The 21,878-nt window shown below is 60.6% G+C and overlaps 2 protein-coding genes across 4 annotated transcripts in view; one reads left to right on the top strand and one right to left on the bottom strand.

Annotated features, from left to right (window-relative positions):
- The first annotated feature begins 863 nt into the window (after window positions 1–863).
- Window positions 864–17,536, top strand: RAB35 (RAB35, member RAS oncogene family). The gene is made up of 6 exons (XM_070475389.1): window positions 864–1,115; window positions 6,455–6,505; window positions 9,623–9,746; window positions 14,536–14,660; window positions 14,752–14,876; window positions 15,903–17,536. Exons 1-6 carry the CDS (start codon window positions 1,064–1,066, stop codon window positions 16,029–16,031), a joined length of 606 nt encoding a protein of 201 aa, XP_070331490.1. The 5' UTR covers window positions 864–1,063; the 3' UTR covers window positions 16,032–17,536.
- Window positions 17,537–18,745: 1,209 nt separating this feature from the next.
- The window catches only part of BICDL1 (BICD family like cargo adaptor 1), a 78,179-nt gene continuing 75,046 nt past the window's right edge, over window positions 18,746–21,878 (bottom strand). For 2 of the 3 annotated variants that reach the window (XM_020904216.2, XM_070475388.1), the window contains one exon: window positions 18,746–20,092. In XM_020904216.2, coding sequence (XP_020759875.2) covers window positions 19,931–20,092 — 162 coding nt within the window. In that variant the 3' untranslated portion in view covers window positions 18,746–19,930. The remainder of the gene's footprint in view (window positions 20,093–21,878) is intronic. The other variant, XR_011490711.1, reaches the window with a different exon arrangement.

Genomic DNA, 21,878 nt, shown 5'->3' with positions numbered 1-21,878 from the left:
GGGGGGGGGAACCCTAGGGCTGATGATAAACTGAATACCGCTTAACGTCGGCAGCCCCGGTCTTCCTACCACACAATCTGCAGAAGTTTTATCTGTTGGTGGGGTGCAACGCTGAGCGCGCTGCTGTTATCGATCTCAAGGGTGCATCTTACACACCAGGCCATTCATCTCGCAGGCTCAGCATCAGGTTGGACAGGGACCCGGAATCTGGAACCTCTCGGCCCGCTTTACCAACGGGGCATCTCAGGCTCCAAGAGATCGCGGGGCTGGGCTGTGACTCTGCCCCAGCGCTGCCGTCAAAGGTCACGCTGCTCACACGTTTCGGTAAAAACTCCCGCAGCCTCCAGCCGCCCTCGGCGTCCAGTCCACGGGCCCCGGGACACGGCGGGGGGGCCCGGAGCCAGCACCTCGGAGGCGGCGTCCAGGCAGATGGGGGCGGAGTGTCCCGAGTCCCCAGTCCCGAGAAGCCGGGAGCCTGGCGTAAGCCCCGCCCCGCCCGGTCGCTGCGTGCTAGTCGGTCCCTCTCCGCAGCGCTTGCGGGTCTAGAAGATGAAGCAGCGGCAGCAAGTCTACCCAGGGCCACGGCCGGCCTCTCCCGGCACTCCGGGAATCTTGCAGCTAGGGCCTGGCCGCAGGTGCGCTCTCGGAGTCTCCCGCGCAGCAGGCCGCGGACGGCGGGCGGGTGGCGGCGGCGGCGACGGTCGCCGAAGAGCCACGGGCACGACCTGCCCGCGCCCGCGGGCCCCTAAACAGGGCGCAGGCGCCGTGCGCGAGCGCCGAGAGGGCGCGGCCGGCCGCCACTGCGGCTGCGCGGAGGCGCGGCCAGGCGCTGCGCCTGCGCAGTGGCGGGGCGGGGCGGGAAGGAGAGAGGCGGCGGCAGCGGCGGCCGCTGCCGAGGAGGAGGAGGGGGAGCGGAGGGAGGTGTTTCTGTCAGTTCCGGCTGTTTGTTCGGGAAGTGGATCCGCCGCTGCCGGAGCAGCCCGGAGGGAGCCGCGGATCCCGAGGCCAGCACCGACCCCGCCCGCCCGCCCTCGCGCGCGCGCGCGCGCCTCCCCCGCCCGCCATGGCCCGGGACTACGACCACCTCTTCAAGCTGCTCATCATCGGCGACAGCGGTGAGGGCCGCGGCGGCCGGAGGCGGCGTGGGCCCTGCCGGGCGCGGCCCGCAAGGGCCTCGGGGAGGGCAGGCGGCCGGGCGGGCGGGGAGGTGCCGGCCCGCGCCGGGCGGCCGGGCGGGGCGGCCGGGCGGCCCCAGGGGCGCGCGGAGGGGCTCCGGGGCGCGCCGGGGTGAGGCCGGGGCGCGGGGCCGCGGAGCGGAGGGGCCGGGCGCGCAGGGCTCGGGTCCAGGCTCCCGGTCCGCTCGCCGCGCCGGCCCTTCTGCCCCACGTGTGACCTTGGTCCAGTCGCGCGATCCTCTGGAGTTGGAGGGAGCCGGGTTCGAGTCTCGGGACTACCAGCTTCCTCACCCTGACCTTGGGAGAGTTGTTTCGCCTTTCCGAACCTCGGTTCTCTCATCTGAGAGGTGGGGACTTAACCTCGCTGGGTGGTGCGTGAGTCTTGGGTGAGATGAAGCTGGAAAAGTGCTTCGCACTGGACCTGGCGGAAAGGGAGCTTCTGGTGTGTGGTTGTCAGTAACGTTTGTAAGCCTGGGTTTCTTCCTGGGGAAAGTGGGTGCAGGGGGAGCGCGGTAATCTCGGAACCTGCCTCATGGGATTCCTGTGAAGTTTAAATGAAGTAAGAGAGGTAAAGCACTTCGCGCCGGGTCTGGCACATTCCTGCTGAATTATTCTCTCTGTGGGGTTCCCTGTCTTCATCTGCAAAATGGAGCAATAGTGGGATCCGCCTCGCTGGGCTGATGGAGTGTTCAAGGAGATAATGCATGCGGAGTATGCAGAACCGGGCACATAGTGAGCGCTCCCTGTGTGTTTGCTGTTGCACACTGGTCTGCTGGACAGAGCCGGAGGTGGGTCAGCCAACATTACAAAGAGCGTGCCCTCCCGGAGAGCTCCTAGGTCCCTCTCCAGTGCTCGGCACCCAGGCGGTGCCTAGCATGTATGTATTGAATGAATGGATATCCAACATCTTTAGAAAAGGTAGGCTTGTTTCTGAGAAAGGGTGGAGGGTTGTAGAGGTGTTTGGAGTGTGGCAGGTAAGCAGGTTTATGGGGTGACCAAGAGGTCAGGGAGGCAGGCCCTGGGAGGTTTATAGGAGCATAGCTGAGGTGCTGGGGTTTTACGATGGGGAGGGAGGCTTGGGAACGTGCCATATTTACAGACCAGACCTGAGTTGAGTGCTGACAAGGGTATCATGTGACTGGAGGCAGAGGCCAGGTCGGTGGTGGAGCCCATGGATTGTTAGGGAAAGCGGGGACCAAATCGAGGGGTTGTTAGGCCCTGAAGTGGGAGCATTGTGTCAGGGCCCTGGCAGAAGCAGGCGAGTGGGTGGGTCGTGGTCTCACTGTGGATATGGATTGCGACGTGGCTGGTGATTCGGATCAGGTGAAGGATGGCTGAGGTTTCTGTGGTTGCCCATGGAAGGGAGAAAAGTTTAAGGGCTAATGAGGGAGATGAAGAGTAGCTGTGGCCAGGGGAGCATGAATTCTTCCTGGTGTGAATGAGAGAAACCCAGACCAGCTGTGTAGCCTCGAGACCAGCACAGCCTTGGGCATTTCCCAGGGTCCTGGCACGCTTATGCCTTTCGAGCTTCGTTCCCAGCCCTCACCTGGGTTCTGGAGGGGCTGGCACCAAGGTGATTTCTGTCCTTTTGGAGTTTAGGTCAGCTTACCATGCTCAAGGTCCCTATCCCTTTGCAAGAGGCCTGGGGCCTGCGTGTAGCCCCACAAAAATGGAAAGCATAAGCTTAGCCAGAAGATGCACCTTCTCCCCAGTTCTTCTTTCCAGTGAAACCCAGGCCATGGTTTGGGCCTTCTTTTTCACCATACATTCTGCTGGTGTATTGATTTTTCACTCTGAAGTTAGTTGTGGGAGAAGACTCACTGGGTCAAGTGATCTGACTTATGGATCTGATTCCCTGGTTAGTCTGAGCATGTAGACTGTGTTGAGTAGAGGAGATGTAGGCTTTGCAGTTTAACGTTTCCTGACAGTGGGCTGACACTCAACGCCCAATTGTCATGAGGTTGGGAGGTGGTAGCCTTGGAAGTTCACGCTAATCTCTGGCAGCTGAGCAAGGTAGACGGGCATCTCGCCCTCCCCTCAATCTGGCTTCTTATGTGATGCTTCCTTAAGGGTTTTCAAATGATTTCATAGACACTGTCTCATTTGGTTCTTACCTGTTGCCTGTGTGGTTTGTCAGATATGGAAACTAAGGCTTAGAGTAGCTGACTAGTCGACTTGCCCCAAGTTGCACAGCTCCTCAGAGGTAAAGCCAGGAGTTTGTTGTTGTTGTTTTTTCAACAAAGAGCAAAATAGTTTAATAATAAACTTGTTTGTTGTTTAGTTGCTAAGTTGTGTCCGACTCTTTACGACCTCATGGACTGTAGCCCACCAGGTTCCTCTGTCCATGGGATTCTCCAGGCAAGAACACTGGAGTGGGTTGCCATGCCCTCCTCCAGGGCAAAGCCAGGAGTTAATGCACATGATGCGTTGTGAGCAGCTGGTGTCAGGCCTGGCAAACAGTAGGCCCTCGATGAATGTTAGTCTTTCTGTAGAAATCTAGAGCTCTTCTTCCCACTCTGACACATTGTATTTGCTTCTGGAATACATCCTCTCAGCTTTTGCATCTCTTTTCTATGCCTAAGGTTGTACACAGTCTCTCAGGGGCTTCTGACATTGGCTCTGTAACAGCATTTCGTCTGGTCCAGGAGGCTGACCAAACTCATTCTTAGAACCCACAGGCTGTGTTGGAGATCAAGTTAAAGCCTCTGAGTCCACAGCTGAGTGAACTGTGGCTCAGAGAGGGGAGTGACTTGTCTGAGGTTGTACAATGAGTTAGTTACTGAGCCAGGATTAAAGCTGAGCACACCTTACTCAAAGCTCTCGGGGTCTTCAGCAGTTGAGAACTGAAGTGAGGAGGAGTGGAGGAGCTGGAACAGATGGAGGAGCCCGGCCACGGCGGGGCCTGCCGTGCAGGCTTCTGAGGACAGAGTGTCTGGGCAGGACGAGGGGCAGAGCGGGGAGGGCTGGGGTTTGGTGGAGACGGAGAGTGGTGGGTTCGTTTTCCACAGGATGAGTCTGTCTCCCCACTTCCAGAAGGCAACAGGGGCCGGGCTTCTACTCCCTGCGGGGTCGAGGGTGATGGGCCGGGGTGGCCGTGGGGAGGCTGTTGACTTTGGCTGAGGTGAAGGCTGATCGGCACCCTGCACTTTCCTGCTTCTGTGGGTGCTGCGTGTGTTCCCAAGGCTACCTCTTCAGAGACATTTAGGAAACGTGTTTCTCAGGGTGGGTTTCCCTTCCTTCCAGAGAGACCAGCCAGGCCAGAAGTGGGTGTCGGCCTGAAGCAGCAGTTGACGGGGTGACTATAGTGGTTTTGAGCAGCTCTGCAGATGAGCTTGGGGTAAATGAAGCCCCACCCTTCCCCCTCCCACACCCCCCCCCCAAGGCCAGGCTGAGGGGGACGCTTCTGCTGTCCTGCTTCATGCAAAGGGCATACCCCCATCCCTTAGGCTTCTGCTACCCCCCCCCCCGCCAAAGTTTGAACACCCGCGCTTGGGCTCTTCTTCCTGCTGCAGCCATAGCGTCAGGTGGCATGGCCGACTGTGATCGGCCCTGGTTTAGTCAGAAGTTCACTGAACAGTGTTCTGTTGGCGCCTACTAAATGCTGGGCTTGGCTTCCAGCCCCAGGGCTGTGCAGGGCGAATGAGGCGGGATCCCCTTCCTGGAGGAACTCAGGAACTTGTGGCCCAGACACAAGGTTTTCGCTGAGTAAGCGGGCCAGGAGGCTCCGGGAGGAAGCAGGGAGCCGGCAGCCCGTGGGGTGGTGGCATGGGGCAGAGCGCCGCTGCGAGGGGCCGGCCCGGGACCTGCTCTCCCCCTCGGCCCGGCCGGCAGGAAGCCTCGCGCGGGCAGCGATGAGGAAGTGGGCCCTGCGCGCACAGACGCTGAGCAGCGGCCCGGGGCTGCGGCACCTGTCTGCTCAGAGTGGCGCTGGCTTGCCTCTGGGACGGTCCAAGCCCGATTCGCTCTGTCAGGCCGACCAGGTCTTCTGGGCATCGCTGGGTGAATCGCCCACTGGGAGAGGTCCCCAGAGGAGATGGTCAGAGAGAATGCCTGGGTCAGCTGGGGAAGGGGCAGAGGCTGCGCCTTCTGCGGGTTTGGGGAACACACACACGCACACACACATGTACTCACAATTAGCTCTGCGCTGGGTGTGCAGGGGCGGTGTCTGAGACCCCGGGCCTTGCTTTTAGTAGTGCTGCTAAAACTCTTTAACAGGAATGAGACAGAGCAGCCACTTTGGGTCTCTTTATTTATTTAAAATATTATTTAGTTGGCTGTGTTGGGTCTTAGTTGGGGTATGTGGGACCCCCAACTAGGGATCGAACCTGGGAACCCTGTATTGGGATTGCAGAGTCTTAGCCCCTGGGCCACCAGGGAAATCCCAGGTGTTTTTATTATTCCACTTCCTGAAGCAGATGCAGGAAGACTCCCAGAGCAGCATGTATCAGCAGGACTCAGATCCAGCACCCACCCCCAGCCCTGCTGAGGCCCCGAGACTAGCGTGTAGCTCTCGGAGCCTCAGGTGCCTCTTCCTAAGAGATGCAGCCGGGCTTGCGGGCATGTGTGCGCGTGGGCTTCCTTCTGTGCTTGGCTGACCCAGCGGGGGCGGGACAGGACAGGTGTCCCTGGGGGCTCATGCTGCCGGGGGTGGATGTCGATGGGATTGCAGCAATCCTTATGAGGATTCTGTCGGTCCTTGGAACAGTAGAGGCTGTGGTAAGTGAAGCGGTCTGAGCACTGTGAGCTGTTGGACTGAGGAGTGTCAGGCGGACGCCCCCTCCCCGCCAGTGGTGTCGGCCGGGGGGAGAGTGGCCAGCAGTGGCTTCGAGTTGTCTGGGCCTCCCTTTCCTGGCCCACAGACCAGCCCTGATGGTCTCCAGGGTGCTTTGCAGCCGTGCAGCCCTTGTCTCACCAAGCTGAAGGACCGCACGTGATGTGTTTTCTCCGGACGGTGTTCTGGACACCCCTGGGGGCCAGGAGCACTGGGTCGGCCTTCCTCAGCCTCATTCCTGTTGTTGGGTCTCCTCGAGGGGTTGCTGGACCCGGGCATGGGCCCCTTTCTCGTCTATGGCTTGGGGGCAGCTTGGGGCTTATCCTGAGATGGAGGACAAGGTCAGAGGTGGAAAGGGGAGAGGTGTTCTGGTGGGAGGCTGGCTGGGGAGGGAGGTGGGTGCTGTCGTGCATCTGGAGAGCCGGGACCCCGCCCGTCTCCCTGAAGCGGGGTCGGGCTTGGAGCGGACACCCAGGCCGCCTCTCACCCCCTGCTCTCTCCCCTGCAGGTGTCGGTAAGAGCAGCTTACTGTTACGTTTCGCAGACAACACTTTCTCAGGTGAGTGTGCCCCTGGGGTGCTGCTGGGTGTTTGGGTTTTAAATCCTTTCTCCTGGCGCCGGTACACCCTGGTTTCTGCCTCACCAGATGGAAGGGGGGCGTGGCGAGTAGGCTAGAAGTCTCTGTAGTCAGTCTTCAGCTATCTTCTTAAAAAAAAAAAAAGCTGTTGCAGGCCCATCATTTTTCTACTCAGGGTCTTTTTTTGTGCCCCAACATTGAAAAAAGAAAGGAAAAACTGCCGCTTGGGACATGCCTATGTAAAGAGTCAAACAGGAAGACTCAACAGCATGAAAAGGGAACGCTGCTCCCGGCCCCCGCCCCGCCGTGGGGCCCGCACTGGTGCTCGGTGTCTCCCCTCACCCCCACCTGCGCTGGGCGGCCGCTGGCCTCCCCCCAGCACATCGGGGGTTGTCCTTGCACGTCGACACGAGGCCCTGTGGTTCTTTCGAGTGGCTGTGCAGGGGTGCACGTGGTTCGTCAACAGTGTTCTTGACACGCGCGTTTGCTTTCTGGTAGCCTGTCTCAGATGGTGCTGCATTGCTCAGGACACTGCATTTATTCCTGGGTAGAAGCGGAGTTACGAGGTCGGGGGGTATGTGCTCTTCAGGTTTTCACAGGTCCTGCCCATTGGCCTTTGACACCCGTGTGAAGCTGAAGGGCTCAGAAGAGCCCCTTGTCGGTGCTGATCGCTGCTGTGTTTCAGTGGTCTCCATTTTGCTCAGCTGATGGGCGGAAAGTGCTGCCCGTTTGATCTTGTGTCCCTGATCCTGGTGGGCCACGTTTTCATTGGTGGAGCTGATCGGTTCAGTGCAGAGGCTTCCGGTTGGCCTGGCCTTTCTGACTGAGGACTGAAGGAATGCCCTTCTATGCCGTGGAGGGAAATGGTTACATGGCAGGCGCCTCTCTCTCAGGGGAGAGGTGGGTTTCTCCTGACAGTGGTGGTGTGACGTTGGAAAGAGTTGTCTTCTTTGCGTCACTGTGAGTGTGACTGAGTTTCAACTCATCTTTAAAAGAGGAGCTGATGACCCTCCCTGCCATGCAGAGTTATTGCAAGGATGGCCCGGGACCAAGTAAGCCCTCAGTAAACATTGCTGGTTTTCCTTGCTCTCCAGGAGTGCTAGCCAGTCGGCACTTGCCCCTGTGCTGGGGACCTTCCCCTCCGCCCTGTCGGCTCGGAGCTCTCGGAAGGCTCTGCTGCGGCCCGTCTCCTCTCCACTCTTACTGCCAGCTCGGACCGTGGTTGGTTCTCACCTGAGTCATCCCAGCAGCTCCTGCCCACCCCATGTCAGGCTGCTGAATTCGTCTTGTCTCTGGCAGGGTTTCTTCTGTTTAAAAACCTCAGCGGACCTCTCTTAAGTGAGCCGAGCTCATAGCAAGGTCTCTCCGCTTTAGGACCACGGACACTGGGCCCTGCAGTTCTTTGTTGTGGAGGCTGTTCTGTGCGCAGAGGGGTACTGAACCCTCCCCCGTCCTCCACCCCCCACCCAGCTGTGACATGAAAATGTCTCCAGGCATCACCAGGCATCCTGGGGGGCGGGGTTGGGGGGGCCTCAACCAACCCCCTCTGAAAACCGCTGGTCTTCATACTGTGTCCTCAGCTCCCCTGTCCAGCTTCCTTCCTCCTGCTGTCTCTCATTCTCCTTTGTGTCTTCACCAGCTCGCTCGCTCGCTCAGTGGTCAGCCGAGTTTCGAGGGCCCACGGCACTGGGTGCTGGGCTGCTCTCCTCAGCGGAACCCAGTCCCCGTGGAGCCGAGGCCATCTTGGTCTCTGTGCTTCTGCCTCCGGCCTTTCCTCTGGCGAGGATGTCCTTCTCCAGCCTGGTCGCAGCCTTGGAAATTGTACCTGTTCTTCCTGTCCAGGCCCAAATGTGACTTCTGCCCTAGAGCCTTCCTTGAGCTCCGCCCGACTTTGAGCTTTGGCCCTTCCTGGCCACTCTCCGCTCTTGATGCAGTCGGTGTGTGTGTCTGCGGCCCCAGGTCACCCTGGCAGCTCCGAAGGGAATGAGCATGTGGGCTCCTCCTAGCAGCGGTCCTCAGCGTTTTGGGCACCAGGGACCAGTTTATGGAAGACGGTTTTCCCACAGACTGGGTGCAGTGGGGGTTAGGGTTTCAGGATGATTCAAGCGCATTACCTATATTGTGCACTTTCATCCTATTATTGTGACATCGACTCCACCTCAGATCATCAGGCATTAAATCCCGGAGGCTGCGGACCCCTGCTTCCTAGCATTTGAGCCTTTGAAAGCCTGGACGAGACTGTTCTGTCGCCAGAAGTTCTCTCCAGCGCCATCTTTCACACAGATGCCCCTGGAGAGCTATTTACAATGCCGCTTATGCTTGGGTTAAACCCTTCAATGCCTCCCTGTCACACAAGAGAAAGTCCAAGCTCCTGAAAACGGCACAAAAGCCGAGAGCTGGCCTGGAGCCCCCACTCCAACCTGCGTCCCTACATGTGCTCAGCCTCACATCGCACACACACACACACATTGCTGCTTCTGCTGCTGTCTCTTCTGCTGCCTGGAGCAGTTTTTCAGATTGCAGGTTATGACTCTGTGTGTGTGTGTGTGTAATTGGGGTATAGTTGATTTACATTGCTGTGTTAATTTCGGGTGTCCAGCAAAGTTAATCAGTCATATATACACATATATCCACTCTTCCTTAGACTCTTTTCTAGGCCACTACAGAGTACTGAGCAGAATTCCCTGTGCTATACAGTAGGTCCTTGTTAGTTATCTATTTTGTATACAACAGTGTGTATGTGTCTTGTTTATGTTTTAGAAAGTCAATTTTGTGGGTCACTTAAAATGTTTAGAATGGAGTAGACAAACCCAGAGCGTGTCGTGGTCCCCACGGTTCCCAGGCCACTCTGGTGGAGCGTTTCCCTCCGCAGTCAGGGCCCGCTCTCTTATTTCCTTTGAAATTGTCTTCATCACTCTGTTTCATTGTATCCTGTCTCCTGCCCTCACCTTGGGGCTCAGACTCTTTTTTTGTCCAGGGCTGTGTCCTCTAGGCACTTGGAGTGAGCTGGGCGGGGTGGAGCCCAGGGTTACTTGGACTGTTGAGGACGCAGTCTAAGCAGGACGGTCCTGGGCCGTGCTCACGTCCCTGTGTGTGCAGGCAGTTACATCACCACGATCGGAGTGGATTTCAAGATTCGGACTGTGGAGATCAACGGGGAGAAGGTGAAGCTGCAGATCTGGGACACAGCCGGGCAGGAGCGCTTCCGCACCATCACCTCCACGTGAGTCAGGCTGGCCCAGCCCGCTCCGACCCCCGCTCCCTCTTAGACAGACCACCCACCCCCACTCAGACCCCCATCCCCGAGGCTGTGGGGAGGTGCGCTCCTGGCCGGGTATGGCTCCTCCCCTGAAGCCCTGAGACGCGGCGGGTCGTGTGCGGTCCCGCCGTGGCAGGCAGCAGCCTCGCACCTCCCTCTGGGGCTGGCAGGGCAGCATGCATCGGTCGGCAGAGCCTCTGGTTCCTTTGTCTTTATTTTTTTTTAAGATTTGTGTATTTATTTATTTATTTTGGCTGCGCTGGGTCTTGGTTGCGGTGTGTGGGCTTCCCCTTCTGTGGAGCATGGGCTCAGTGCTTGTAGCTTCATGGAACATGGGATCTTAGTTCCCCAACCAGGGATCAAACCCGTGTCCCCTAGATTGGAAGGCAGAGCCTTAACCACTGGTTCACCAGGGAAGTCCCTCCTTTGTCTTTAAAATGGGGTCACACTGACGGTGCTGGCCTTGCCAGGCGGTCAGACGCTCAGGCAGCGAGGGTGCCCTTGTTTGGTGTCAGCTCGCCTGCTGGGGGTGCCAGCTCTGTCACCACCCCGACGTGGAGGGGGGCGTCTCTCTGCTGGGGTCCAGAAGGAGCACTGGTAGGTAGGAGGCTATTGGGCGGCCCCCTCCTCTGCCTCCCAGGCTGTTGACTGGGGACCCAGCGCACCCTGGAGGCTTCCCTGGTGGCTCAGATGGGAAAGAATACGCCTGCAATGCAGGAGACCTGGGTTCGTGCAGTCCTGGGTCGGGAAGATCCCCTGGAGGAGGAACCCACTCGTGTATTCTTGCCTGGGAAATCCCAGGGACAGAGGAGCCTGGCGGGCTACAGTCCGTGGGGTCGCAGAGTCGGACACGACTGAGCGACGAGCAGACCCGCTCACCCTGGGGGCCGCCCTCCTTTTTGTTCTCTGCTGTGAGCGGGAGGAAGCCTGGCTGGGGCACCAGACTGCAGGGTCCTGTGGAGTGGCTCTTAGTTCCTGGGCTGTTATTGGAACAGGTCCCGGGAAAGAACAGGGCTTTGAAGGCAGGCAGTTCGGGATTTACATTTCTGCTCCCCGTGTGACCTTGGGCAAGTTGCTTAAAGTCTCTGTTCTCTTGTTTCTCAGGGGGCTTGTCTTCGGGGTTTGCAGTAATGCCAGGTCCCGGGTGCTTGGGCTGCACGTGGAAGACTCCGTGGAGCCCCCTGCAGTTGGTGTTCTCATCGCCCCGGTTGTACGGACGGGGGAAGCGTCTGAGGGGTGTGTGCAGAGTAGGAGCCGGGTAGCCCGGAGCGGCTGCTGCTCCCCCGGCCTCTCCTCTGCCTCCCGCAGTGGGTCCTGTGTGAGGGGCTTTCGGGGAGGCGCCACCAAGGTCCTTCTCCTCCCTGTGGGGTGGAGGCGGGCGGCCCCCAGGCTGGCCGCCCATCGGGGCTGCCGAGCATCCCAGGGGTGCGAGGTGTGGGGGTGAAGACCCCCAGGCTGGTGGCTGGGAGTGCGGGGGAACCAGGGGTGCCAGCCGGGTGGACTGGTGAAGGGGGCTTGGGGGCCGGAACCTGCACCGCCCTGGAGCAGGAGGGGGTCCAGTCACCGGGCCGGCCCTGAGACGAGCACGCGCGCCGTGATCCGCGCCTCCCCGAGAGCCCGGAGGTCCCCAGTCCTGGGGGCTTCGCAGGGCAGGTCTCTGCAGCCACCTCCTGATGAGCTGCCTGAGCCCCCTGGTGTCAGCGGCTGCCAGCGAGGCCCGAGCTGAGGGGCAGCTGGAGTCAAGGCTCCCGGGGTAGTCGGGTGCCGTGAGCTTGGGCCGCCCGGGCTTCCAGGCCTGGATGTGTCGTGAGGTGTGGGCACTGACCAGGGGTCCTCCTCCAGGCCGGGACTGTCGCCAGGGACTGTGGCTGCTTCATCTCGGTTAATTCCGGTAAAGAGTCCTGTGATTCTCTCCAGTGTAAGGACAAGAAAAGTGAGGCCCACAGAGGGTGGAGGGACCTGGCTTGGTCAGTTAGGCAGGAGTTGAATTGAGGTCTGCCCCATGCCAAGGCTCTTGAGTTTAACTCAGCTGTGCCCCAGCCGTTTTGGCACCAGCAACCAATTTCGTGGAAGATGGTTCTTCCTCGATCTGGGGGTGGGGGGGATGGCCTGGGGATGGTTCAAGCACGTGACATATACTTTTAAAATTTATTTACTTATTTGGCCGTGTTGGGTCTTCACTGAGGCATTCGAACTCTCAATTGTGGCATGTGAGATCCAGTTCCCCGACCAGGGATCGAACCCTGGCCTCCTGCATTGGGAACACAGTCTTAGCCACTGGACCAGCAGGGAAGTGCTGCACGTGACATTTACTGTGCTCCTTATTGCTAATCTAATGCCGCCTCTGATCTGACAGGAGGTGCTGGTCCGCGACCCGGAGGTTGGGGACCGCACTTTAATGGGTCCACGGCCCTGCCCTCTGCTGGCCCCCCACCCCCAGGGACCAGGGCTGCACCAGCGGCAGATGCCGTGGTGGCTCCTGTGAGTTAAAACCAGCCGAGGATGCTGGGCCTGTGGCCGCAAGAGATGCTCCAGGCTGGGCAGCAGGCTGGGGTCAGCTCCCTCCAGGGCAGCAGGAAGGGGCTGAGCTGCCTCCTTCATCCTTTGGGGGAATTGGAGTTCCTTGGCCACCTGAGGGCAAGCTGGGTTTGTCCCAGGGGGCTGGGGGAGGGGTGCGCTGCCCTGGGGGGGTGGCTGGGGGGGTGGGTGTTGCTGAGGGAAGGAGCTGGGAGGAGGTCAGGGGTGGGGCAATCTGGGGGCAGTAGCGTGGCCCTTTCTGATTCAGGGCTTTAAAAGAGAAACTAAAACTGCATCCTGTCCGCCTGCTGAGAACGAACGCCCTGTCGTCCCCTCACCGATTCTTGCCTATGGCGGCTGGGGTTTGCTGACCCCAAGCGGTGGGGCTGGGGGTGCGGGTCGGGTGGTGGTGGGAGAGGCCTTGGCTTCCAGAAGCTCCTTCACCCCGCCTCCTGTCCTCGCGGGGACGTGGTGGCCTCCTGTCTGTGGTAGTGGGTGAGTGGCGAGCCTCGCGGTCGTGTTGGCACAGAGCCAAGCTGTGGCACGTGGACGTGGTGCCCGATGGTGGAGGAGTGGGAGGCCCGGTGCCCTAGCCCCGAGTCCCAGACTGGCCCGCCCTCCGCTGTTTCTCGGCATCTTCGTTGTCTTCAACAAAGGAGGGTTGGGAAGCGCAGCCCGCTGTTTGCGTGTCTGCTGCTGGCAGGGGACAGTTGTCTCCCTCCTCTCCCCGTTTCCTGGCTTGCTCTCCTGCACCTGCTCAGGTGGGCGACCCCCAGCTGGACCCAGGTGATGATCAGCGGGGAAGGAGGGGCAGGGTGTGGATGGCTCGGTTGTTCAGGCTGCCCAGGACAGGGCTCTGTCCCCAGGAAGGCAGAGCTGTGGGCGGGCGACGCGCCAGGGGACGTGAGCCGGGGTCTCGGTGGAGAGCGGGCGGCTCTTGCCACCTTGGTGGCCAGCTGGAGGGAGCCGCCCTCAACGCCCTTGGTTTTCTCCGGCCTGCGTGGCCCGGGTGTTGCTAAGGGACTGTTCATGGCGACGATAATGAGAGCTGGCCCTTGTGGAAGCGTGCTTTATCGCCTTAGCCATATGGCCACCCCCAGAGTTAGGTCCTGGTACCCCCGTTTTACAGTTGAGGGAACCAGGGCGCCATGAGGTGCGCGCAGTACCCTCCCCAGGTCCACGCCGCCTTTCAGAGATGGAGCTCGGTTGATGTTGTCGTGCGATGGGGCTGTGAGGAGTGTGCCAGAGCGCTGCCGGGCGGGCGGCTGAGAACGCGGTGCACGTGCGGCCCGGCCGGCTCCGTCCTCGCGGGGCCTGAGTTGCCTCAGGACCGCCGCTGGCGAGGGCCTGCTGTCCTGCGGGCCCAGGAGGTGGGGGCGCTTCGGGCTGGCTCGGGGAGGCTGCTATCAACCCCTGAGCCCGTCTCTTGTGGGCGGGGGGTCTTCCCCCCTCTCAGAGGCTCCTGTGAGTGTCTCCACATGCCAGGTGAGGTGACGTGTTGGCTGCTGGGTCAGAGCTGGCTCTCTGGAAGAGCATGAGGCCCGTGCTCCGCGTCTGTCCCCCTGAACTTTTGAGGCAACCCCTCCTGCCTGAAGCCCTTGCTGCTGACCTCAGGCCCAGCCTGGCCGTGCCTGGAGTGACAGGAGGGCAGGTGCCTGCCCACCCCCCAGGGTATGAACAGACCTTGGCAGGCCTCACAAGTGGCGCCTGTCCTTGAAATGGCATTTTACTAAGACAGACTTGAGGACAGAAAAACTTTCTTGGATGTTAAAGAGCACAGTGATAATATGCTGTCAAATGCAAACCTTGCCTGAGTATTTTCTTTTTGTGTGTGTTTGCCTGGCTATGCCAGGCCTTGGTTGCGGCGCACGAGACCTTTAGTTGTAGCAGTCGGGGGCCGTAGTTGCGGCCCATGGGATCTGGTGCGCTGAACCGTCAGGGAAGGCCCCATTGCCTGAACTTGAAAAATGAAACAAGAACTTAAGTTTCATGCTGTCCGCAGCCTCTGAACAATCTGGCTGACCCCACAGGGCCAGGTGCTCCCTACGCACCACGCCCGGGGAGCAGGGTGAGTGGCAGTGCTGACCAGGCCCCGACGGCCAGCTGAGGCCTCCAGGCCTGGGGGGATGCACCGGCCCCTCGCCCTCCCCACCCACGGTTGGTGCGGGCTGGCGGGTCCTGCGAAGGGGTTGCCCTTGGTTACGCCGCAGCTCTGACACCGACCCTGGTCCCACAGGTATTATCGGGGGACCCACGGGGTCATCGTGGTCTATGACGTCACCAGCGCCGAATCCTTCGTCAACGTGAAGCGGTGGCTTCATGAAATCAACCAGAACTGTGACGACGTGTGCCGGATCCTAGGTGAGGCGGCTGGGCAGCGGGCGGGGCGGCCCCGGGCCGGGCGGAGGACGGCGGGGTGGGGGGCCCGGGCTGACCCTGCCCTGCCTTCCAGTGGGGAATAAGAACGACGACCCTGAGCGCAAGGTGGTGGAGACGGAAGACGCCTACAAGTTCGCTGGGCAGATGGGGATCCAGTTGTTTGAGACCAGTGCCAAGGAGAATGTCAATGTGGAAGAGGTAAGGCCCGCGCCGGAAGGGGTGGGAGCACAGGCACAGCCCCCGGGGGTGGCCGACAGACAGCATCGTCGTAGCGGCCACTGATCGAATGCCTGCTGCGTGCGCCAGGCTCTGCGCCCAGGCATCCCCCTGCCGGGGCCACCTCGCACCTCAGCGGTCCTGAGGGAGAGGCTGCCTCAGACGTGGGCCTGCCCCCACAGCCGGGCACAGGTCCTCTCCGTCCTCCCCACCCCACACTGTTCCCTCTCCCGGTTCTCCGGCTTTCTTTCCCTGGACCTTGGCCTGCAGAGCTCGGGTGGGTGTCCAGGCCGGCCCTGGGGCTGCTGGAAGCACTTGGGAGCCTTGGGGAGGGTCCTGCCGGTGGGGATGGAGCCCAGAGGTCCGGGAGGCCGATCTCGCCTGCGTCCTGGGACACAGGCTGCCCAGCAGTGGGGACCCCGGGCCCCTGTGTCCGGCTGGGGTCACACCGTGGGCCTTTCCCCCGGGGTCTGTGGTGGGGCCCTGAGCCCTTTGCAGGTTCCCCTGTTCTCGTGTAGGTTGGAGTGGGGTGAGCCCTGCCCCGTAGGTTGTCCTTGATTCCTTCCCCGGGAGTGGAGTGAGCTGGGGGTGGTCTTGCGTGGTCTGGGGAAGGTTCTCAGCGGGACGTGTGGTGAGGTAGCGTGGAGTGGGCAGACTCTGGCTGTTTCTGGTTCGTCATCAGTGCAAGGGCACCTTTATTTGTGTCGTCCGAGGTGTCAGCCGAAGGAAAAGAGCTCTTTATCCTTTCACAGAAAGGCTGGAGAATCCCTGAGGCTGACTTCCCCGAGACACAGCTCAGAGGTCTTTGATGCTTTTCCTTTCCGACCTCTGTCGTTCACTGCCTACTTCAAGATGGGCTTGAAGACAGATGTGCAGAAACAGCCCCCAGTGGACTGGAAGGCTGGCCCCAGGGAGGCGGGAGGGGCCATGCTGACCAGCAGAGGGGGCACAACTGTGACAGGGCCTCATCCCCGCTCTGAGGCCGCCCTGCCTCCTTCACCCTCACAGATGTTCAACTGCATCACAGAACTGGTCCTCCGGGCAAAGAAGGACAACCTAGCGAAACAGCAGCAGCAACAACAGAATGACGTGGTGAAGCTCACGAAGAACAGTAAACGGAAGAAACGCTGCTGCTAATGCCCCCAGCCCACTGCAGAGACTGCGCTGCGGCCGCGCCCCCTGCCCCGGGCCGGGGGCTTCTCTCCTGGGGGACAGTCTCAGTTCCGTGCTGTTATTTAAAGAATTCTCTCCATGTTTTTGTACCGGGAGGCGCCGTCGGGACTTCCTCCCCGCCCCCTCGAGTGCCAAGAAGGTGTGGGACGGCCTGCCCTTCCCTTCCGGCGCCCCTGCCCCCCGGCGAGGACGCTGCCAGCCGAGCGGACTGATTAACCGGAGTCTGTACATAGTGTATATCGCTTTAACCAGCGCGCTGCCCTCGTCCTGCTCCGGCTTTTGCCTCCTTCGTGCCAGCCTGCTGCGACACCCCCTCCCCTCCCCACCTCACCCCAACTTACCGCCAGCAGCTTCCGGAGAGGACAGGATCACGTTCTAGAACATGTACCTTTTGCCAACCTGGGCTGGTGCCGTGGGCTCCACGGGACTCGTTCCCTCTTGCAGGCGTCGGCGTCTCCCCTGCATGGAGGGCCCACCCCTGCCCCTCCCCATCCTGCCTGTCACCGCCGGCAGCTGGGGGATCCCGCCTTGAGGTGGGCCCAGGGGTCCCCCTGGAGGCCTGGCCCTTTGCTTCCAGAGGAGGGATCGCTCCTGCCCTTTGGCCCACAGATTTCTTGTCCTGCCTTCCAGACACCTCAGCTACAACCCAGGGGAGCCGTGGCTTCTGACTTAATATATGCCAACCTGTTTGGGTTCCAACAGAAAGGTAGGGGTGTGTTTGTACACGGATGGGCTTGCCGGTGGGGGGGCTGCTAAGGAGTGTCATTTTAACAGATAAAAGTGAAGCCAAATCAAATGAATTAAGTTCCTTATACTTTTTTTTCTCTTCCTGAGATTTGGTTGGCACAGCAGCAAAAGTTGCGGCCTCCCCACTCTGGGTCCAGTGTTTTTAGAAAAAACGAATGGCTTCCTGTCACCGCGGAGCTGGGCTCCTGGCCGAGAAGCTCTGCCTTTCTGACCATTTGTTGATGGGAAAGGAGGGGCCTCCCTTGGAGTCCTGGGTCTCCAGTGAGCTCCTGGCACTCCTCAGTGTGGGGAGCGGGTGTCGGTCTGCTGGGCCCTGGGGATGGTGCCTCTGAGCTGGATGCAGGCAGCCTTGGGTCCCTGACGGGACTGTTTTAGTACAAAGGCAGCATGAGAATTTCTTGGCGGGTGGTAAGGAGTGGCCACCTGGGCTGGATGCCAGCCGTGACTTGCCCTGATGCCCTTGGAAGAATGACCAGGGTCTTCTGCACGTCATTACGGTCACTCCCTCTCCCCCTCGAGACACTTCACTCACCTTTCCCCTGAAAGATCATGTAACCTGGGAATAATTTATTTTAGCACCACGATGTGTTTTACTAGATTTCCTTTCTTAAGCGATTTCCAGGTCAAGCCCTGATTGGACAATCACATCACAGATTCACTGCAGATTTCCCATGTCATTGTTGATGGGTTTTTAATCAATAAAAACCGGGGGTTTCTTCTGACGTGTATCTCCACTTCCCCCAGACTGCTGAAAGCCCGCGGTTCTCGGTGACAGACTTGGCTCACTCTGGAGCCATGGGACGAGGTGGGGGTGCGCCGGGCCCGGGGAGGCGGGGCTGGGGGCTGGCAGTAGGCAGCCCTGTCGGATTGGGTGCGTGGGGCCACAGCGCGGTCTCCATCCTCAGGACTGTCCCAGCCACCCTGGGTCCCCGGAGGATGTGGAGACTCGGGGCTCGGCCCTGAGCGTCCAGGTGACGCCGCTGCGGCAGAGCTCGCAGATTTCGGCAATAAGGTGGGGGGGCCTGCAAGTTTCCAGTGCGGGCGAGAAGCTCCGTGGCTTCCGGCTGCTGGACACTCAGGCCCAGGTGGGGGGAGATTCGGTGATGGCAGCGTGCCCGTCCGAGGAGTGTGTCACGCATGAATGGGGGGTGGGGGTGGGGACTCAGGGCTGGACCGGCATCCTGGTGGACCTGATGTGAACTTCCTGTCAAACAACAACACTTTTAAATGGTTTGCTAGGATTATTTCTGTATTGAAAGTTTCTAATTATGCTTTTTAAAAAAAAATACTAAAAATAAAGGTTCAAGCTGCCAAATTTTCTTGCAGGGTCTGTTTGCTCTCCTCCAGCTGTGCCCCAGGTGGGCCTGGATGCTCCCCACCCGTTGCATCCAGCCTTTGTTCTGGTCTGAGTCCCGCACGGGTGTCCGTCGAGGCCCAGGGGCACTTTCAGAAGCCAGAGTGGCTCTGTCTGCGAAAGGTGGGTCCAGGTTGAGCTCCCCCGACTGCAGCACACACGCCAGGGAAAGTGCCGTGTTTCTTCTGGAAGGATGTGCCTACAGTGACTCCTTTCTACCTCGAGGTTACTGCCGAGCTGTTGGGCCTGCCTGGGGCTTGGTCAGCGGCGCTGGCAGGGCCTGCCTGCCTGGAACCGGGCAGCTGTAGTGCTGGCTGGGAGCCCGGGGCCGGGGTAGACGTGGCCCCTTGGGTCACGGCTCACAAAACAGCTGTCACTGATGCCTGCCTTCACCCTCCGGGTGGGGGGTGTGTGTGTGCCTCTTCTGGGCTGACTCCACTGACTTGGTACCAATATATGAGGTGACCTCCCAGGTGTGTGGGGTACTCTGCCTTTGCATAACCAGCCAGCGGATCGAAATTGTACACTGCCTTCTGCCCAGACACCGCCCCAGGTACCCAGTGACTGAGGCAGGAAGCTCTGTAGAAATTTATTTTATTCTTAGACTATTTTCAAAAGAAGCAGTGGTGTGCTGTTTTTCTAAAAATATGCCTTTATAGATTCATATATAATATGTATGTTATAAAATCCATACATGTATTTACATGGTTGCTACATACAAAATTACAGCACTGTGTGTACAGCACTGTGTCTGTACATATCTGTAGGTACATTCTTTCCACGCATCCCTGCTGTGCTTTCCCCGTGAGGGAGGGAGATGATCCTTGTAAAGCAGCTTGAGGGCGGCCTCAGCCCGGTGCCTCTTGAGTCCGAGTCGGGGCCTCAGCAGAGAAGGTGAAGCGGTTGCTGAGGACGAGCAGGAGTGGGAGGTCGCTGGGGTGACCTTCCGTGGGCCTGGTGGGCAGTTTCTGGAGGCTTCCACCCTGTGGAGTCGACGCTGCCTGGCGGCGTGGCTGAGCGCAGACCCCTGTGGAGCCGTCCTGTGGCCTGGACGTGCTCGGCCGAGCCGAGAACTTGTGTATGTGGAGGGCTGGGGGGCCCTCTGCCCAGCGCCGGGAAGGGGAGAGGGCTGAGCCGGCAGAGGGCCCTGCCAAGGAGCAAGGCCTGCAGCAGAGCGTGGGGAGGAGGCCCTGCTTCCTCTGAGGCTGGGGGCGGCCTCAGCCGCAGCCAGTCCCGCTGTGGCCAGAAGGGCCGGCCATCAGGCCCATAGGCTGGGGCTCCGGGCCCGGAGGCGCATGCATGCGGGTGAGGGGCCGCCTCCTGGGCCGGGGCTGTGGGAGGACAGGGTCCAGGCCCAGTGCCTGGTGCCCAGCAGGACAAGGCTCCCACAGCAGGCAGCTGGGACCTCGGGTGTGCAGAAAGGGCCTCTGCTTCTCTCCCTGCTCCAGAGCAGAAGGGCAGCGGTGCCTGGAGCCGGGCACGGCAGCCGCTCTGGAAGCAGCCTGAGCCCCGCTCCGCGGCGGTGGACCCCAGGGCGGGCCTGGCAGTGGGGACACGGCTCGGGCTGCCCCGGTGAGAGCCGCCTTCAGAGGCAGCGGAGCCTCCTGAGGACGTGGCCCCTGGGCAAGTAGGCAGTGCGGCCGCTGAGCCCGGCCCAGCGCGGCGGGACTGGCGGGTGCACGTGCTGCCCTGGGCCCTGGCCCACACCCCCATTTGAGTCGGCGTCAGTGTGCCTGTCCTCGCTGGCCTGACTCCTCCGGGCTTAAATCTTCCTGAAGAACGAGAAGAGCCGTTTGCCTTCGGCGGTGCTGGGCTCGTCCCCACGCCCCAGGCCCGGGGCCCGGGAGGGGACGGCAGCAGGCCGGCTCCGTTCCTTCAGGTGCGTGTCCATCAGCTGCCGGTCAATGACCCTGTGCATGTCATCCTGCGGGCAGACGGGTGGGGTAAGGACGCTGAGCCGGCGTGGGACGGGCCGGGGAGGCGGCGAATTGGGGCAGCACGAGAGGAGAGGATGGAGGGGGACGTGAGCGAGCAGCTGCAGCCACGGCTGCCCTGACCCGAGACCAAGCAGCACCGAGCGGGGACGCGGCAGCCCGCCCTCCTGGTCTCCCGGGGCTTGGTTGGCTGCGCGGTGTTACTCCCGGGCCGACCCGGGATCAGGTGTGTCTCCCGGGAGCAGCCGCCGCTGGTGCCCGTCTGTCGCCCCGAGCCCTGCTCAGCCTGTGGGCGGCCCCTCGACCCTGCTGCCTGTGTGTCTGGGGGCCGAGTGCGCCCCCCTCACCTGGTCCCCCTCTGCAGCCCCCCAGCCTCACAGCCTGGCCTCGGGGCTCTTCTCGCCCCTCTGCCCCCTTCAGGCTCCTACCAGCCCGAGCTGCCGGCGCCCACATGCCCCTGGCAGGCCCACGTGCAAGGCCAAGGCTGCAGGTGCCTCCTCGCTCGGCCCCCACGGATGGGGCCCCGTTTGGTGGAGGCTGGGGCGGCGCCGTGTTCGAGGCTTGTTGACCTCCAGCCTAGGCGCTTCCTCAGTGAGGCTGCGCCTTTCCCTCCAGTGAGCTAACGCTGCAGAGGAGATGCTCCCTCCACCTCGACTTCGCCTCCCAGAACCAGCTCTTACCCCACGGCCGCTGCTGGACAGAGCGGCTCCGCTCTCCTCGCTGGACTGAGTCTGTGCAGGACAGAGGCGTCCTGCTGTTAATAGACCATGAAAAGTCCTGGTTTAGAAACAAGCAGCCCTTTCTAACATCAGCCGGGAACACAGCATTGGCCCGGCTGCTTTACCCTAAAGCTAGGGGTAGGGGGGTGGGCTCTGCGATGTCCTGGTGAAAAGACCGAGCCGCGGGCTGAACACTGGAGGAGTCAGCTGCTGTGTGCACGCGCAGAGACGCGGAGGCCGCGCATGGCGGGCGCTCCTGAGACCGGGGCAGCCGCTCCCTCGGGGAGCACAGGAAGAGGGCCGGCTGGGCCGCTGGCTGGCCAGCTTGTCCATCACCTCCCACACACCTAAGCTCGCAGTCACTCAGATGTCTGCAAGTTTCCATGTGAAACTTGGGGACTTTTCCTAAGCGTGTCACCAGGTGGCGGCAGGCAGACCCCTCGCTCATGTCCTGCTCTCCTGCCTTCCTCCCCTCCCCGCCTTCTTCACATACAGCTTCCTACCTACACCCCCTCCTCATCAAGTGACACGGTCCTCACTCTGAAGGTCCCAGTGTCAAATCCTCAGCCCAGTGCTCTGTTCTTGGGACGTGCGCCATAAGATCTACATTAAATGCAACTGTAGGAACGTCACAGGGTCCTTCAGAGAGAAACCCTTTCAAAGCTGCCAATGTTTTTTCTGGTACATTGCAAACTGCATTTTTTTATACTGTAAGATTCAGCAAAGTAATTCCATGAAATCTATCACATCAAACCTCGACAGACACACAAGCTGCTCAAACTCCATGCTGGGTCACGTCCATAAAACAGCCCATTTGTGAGGAGATGGAACCAACAAACCAGCGTCGGCCGGGTCAGCCTGTCGGGACCGGGCCACGTGCTGCCGCGCTTGCGCTCACGGACGTGACGGTGGAGGGAGGGGGAGGCCGGGCGCGATGGCATGGCACACGGACGAGATGACGCCGGCACCGACACACACGACATGGTGAGCATGAGGGAGCGGTGGGGCGGGACCATGATGGCGGGAGAGGAGAGGTGAGGGGGTGGGGGCTTGAAGA

The sequence above is a fragment of the Odocoileus virginianus genome, chromosome 12, assembly GCF_023699985.2.
Source record: "Odocoileus virginianus isolate 20LAN1187 ecotype Illinois chromosome 12, Ovbor_1.2, whole genome shotgun sequence".
In the NCBI taxonomy this organism is placed as follows: Eukaryota; Metazoa; Chordata; class Mammalia; order Artiodactyla; family Cervidae; genus Odocoileus; species Odocoileus virginianus.
Note: the sequence above shows the minus strand (reverse complement) of the source record. Positions and strands in the feature narration are given on the sequence as shown.

Excerpts from the sequence above, each read along its gene's own strand:
- RAB35 (XM_070475389.1), top strand. The coding sequence starts at position 1,064 with ATGGCCCGGGACTACGACCACCTCTTCAAGCTGCTCATCATCGGCGAC. Across the intron at positions 6,506-9,622 it reads CGCAGACAACACTTTCTCAG|GCAGTTACATCACCACGATC; the intron begins GTGAGTGTGCCC and ends CTGTGTGTGCAG. Across the intron at positions 14,877-15,902 it reads AGAATGTCAATGTGGAAGAG|ATGTTCAACTGCATCACAGA; the intron begins GTAAGGCCCGCG and ends TCACCCTCACAG.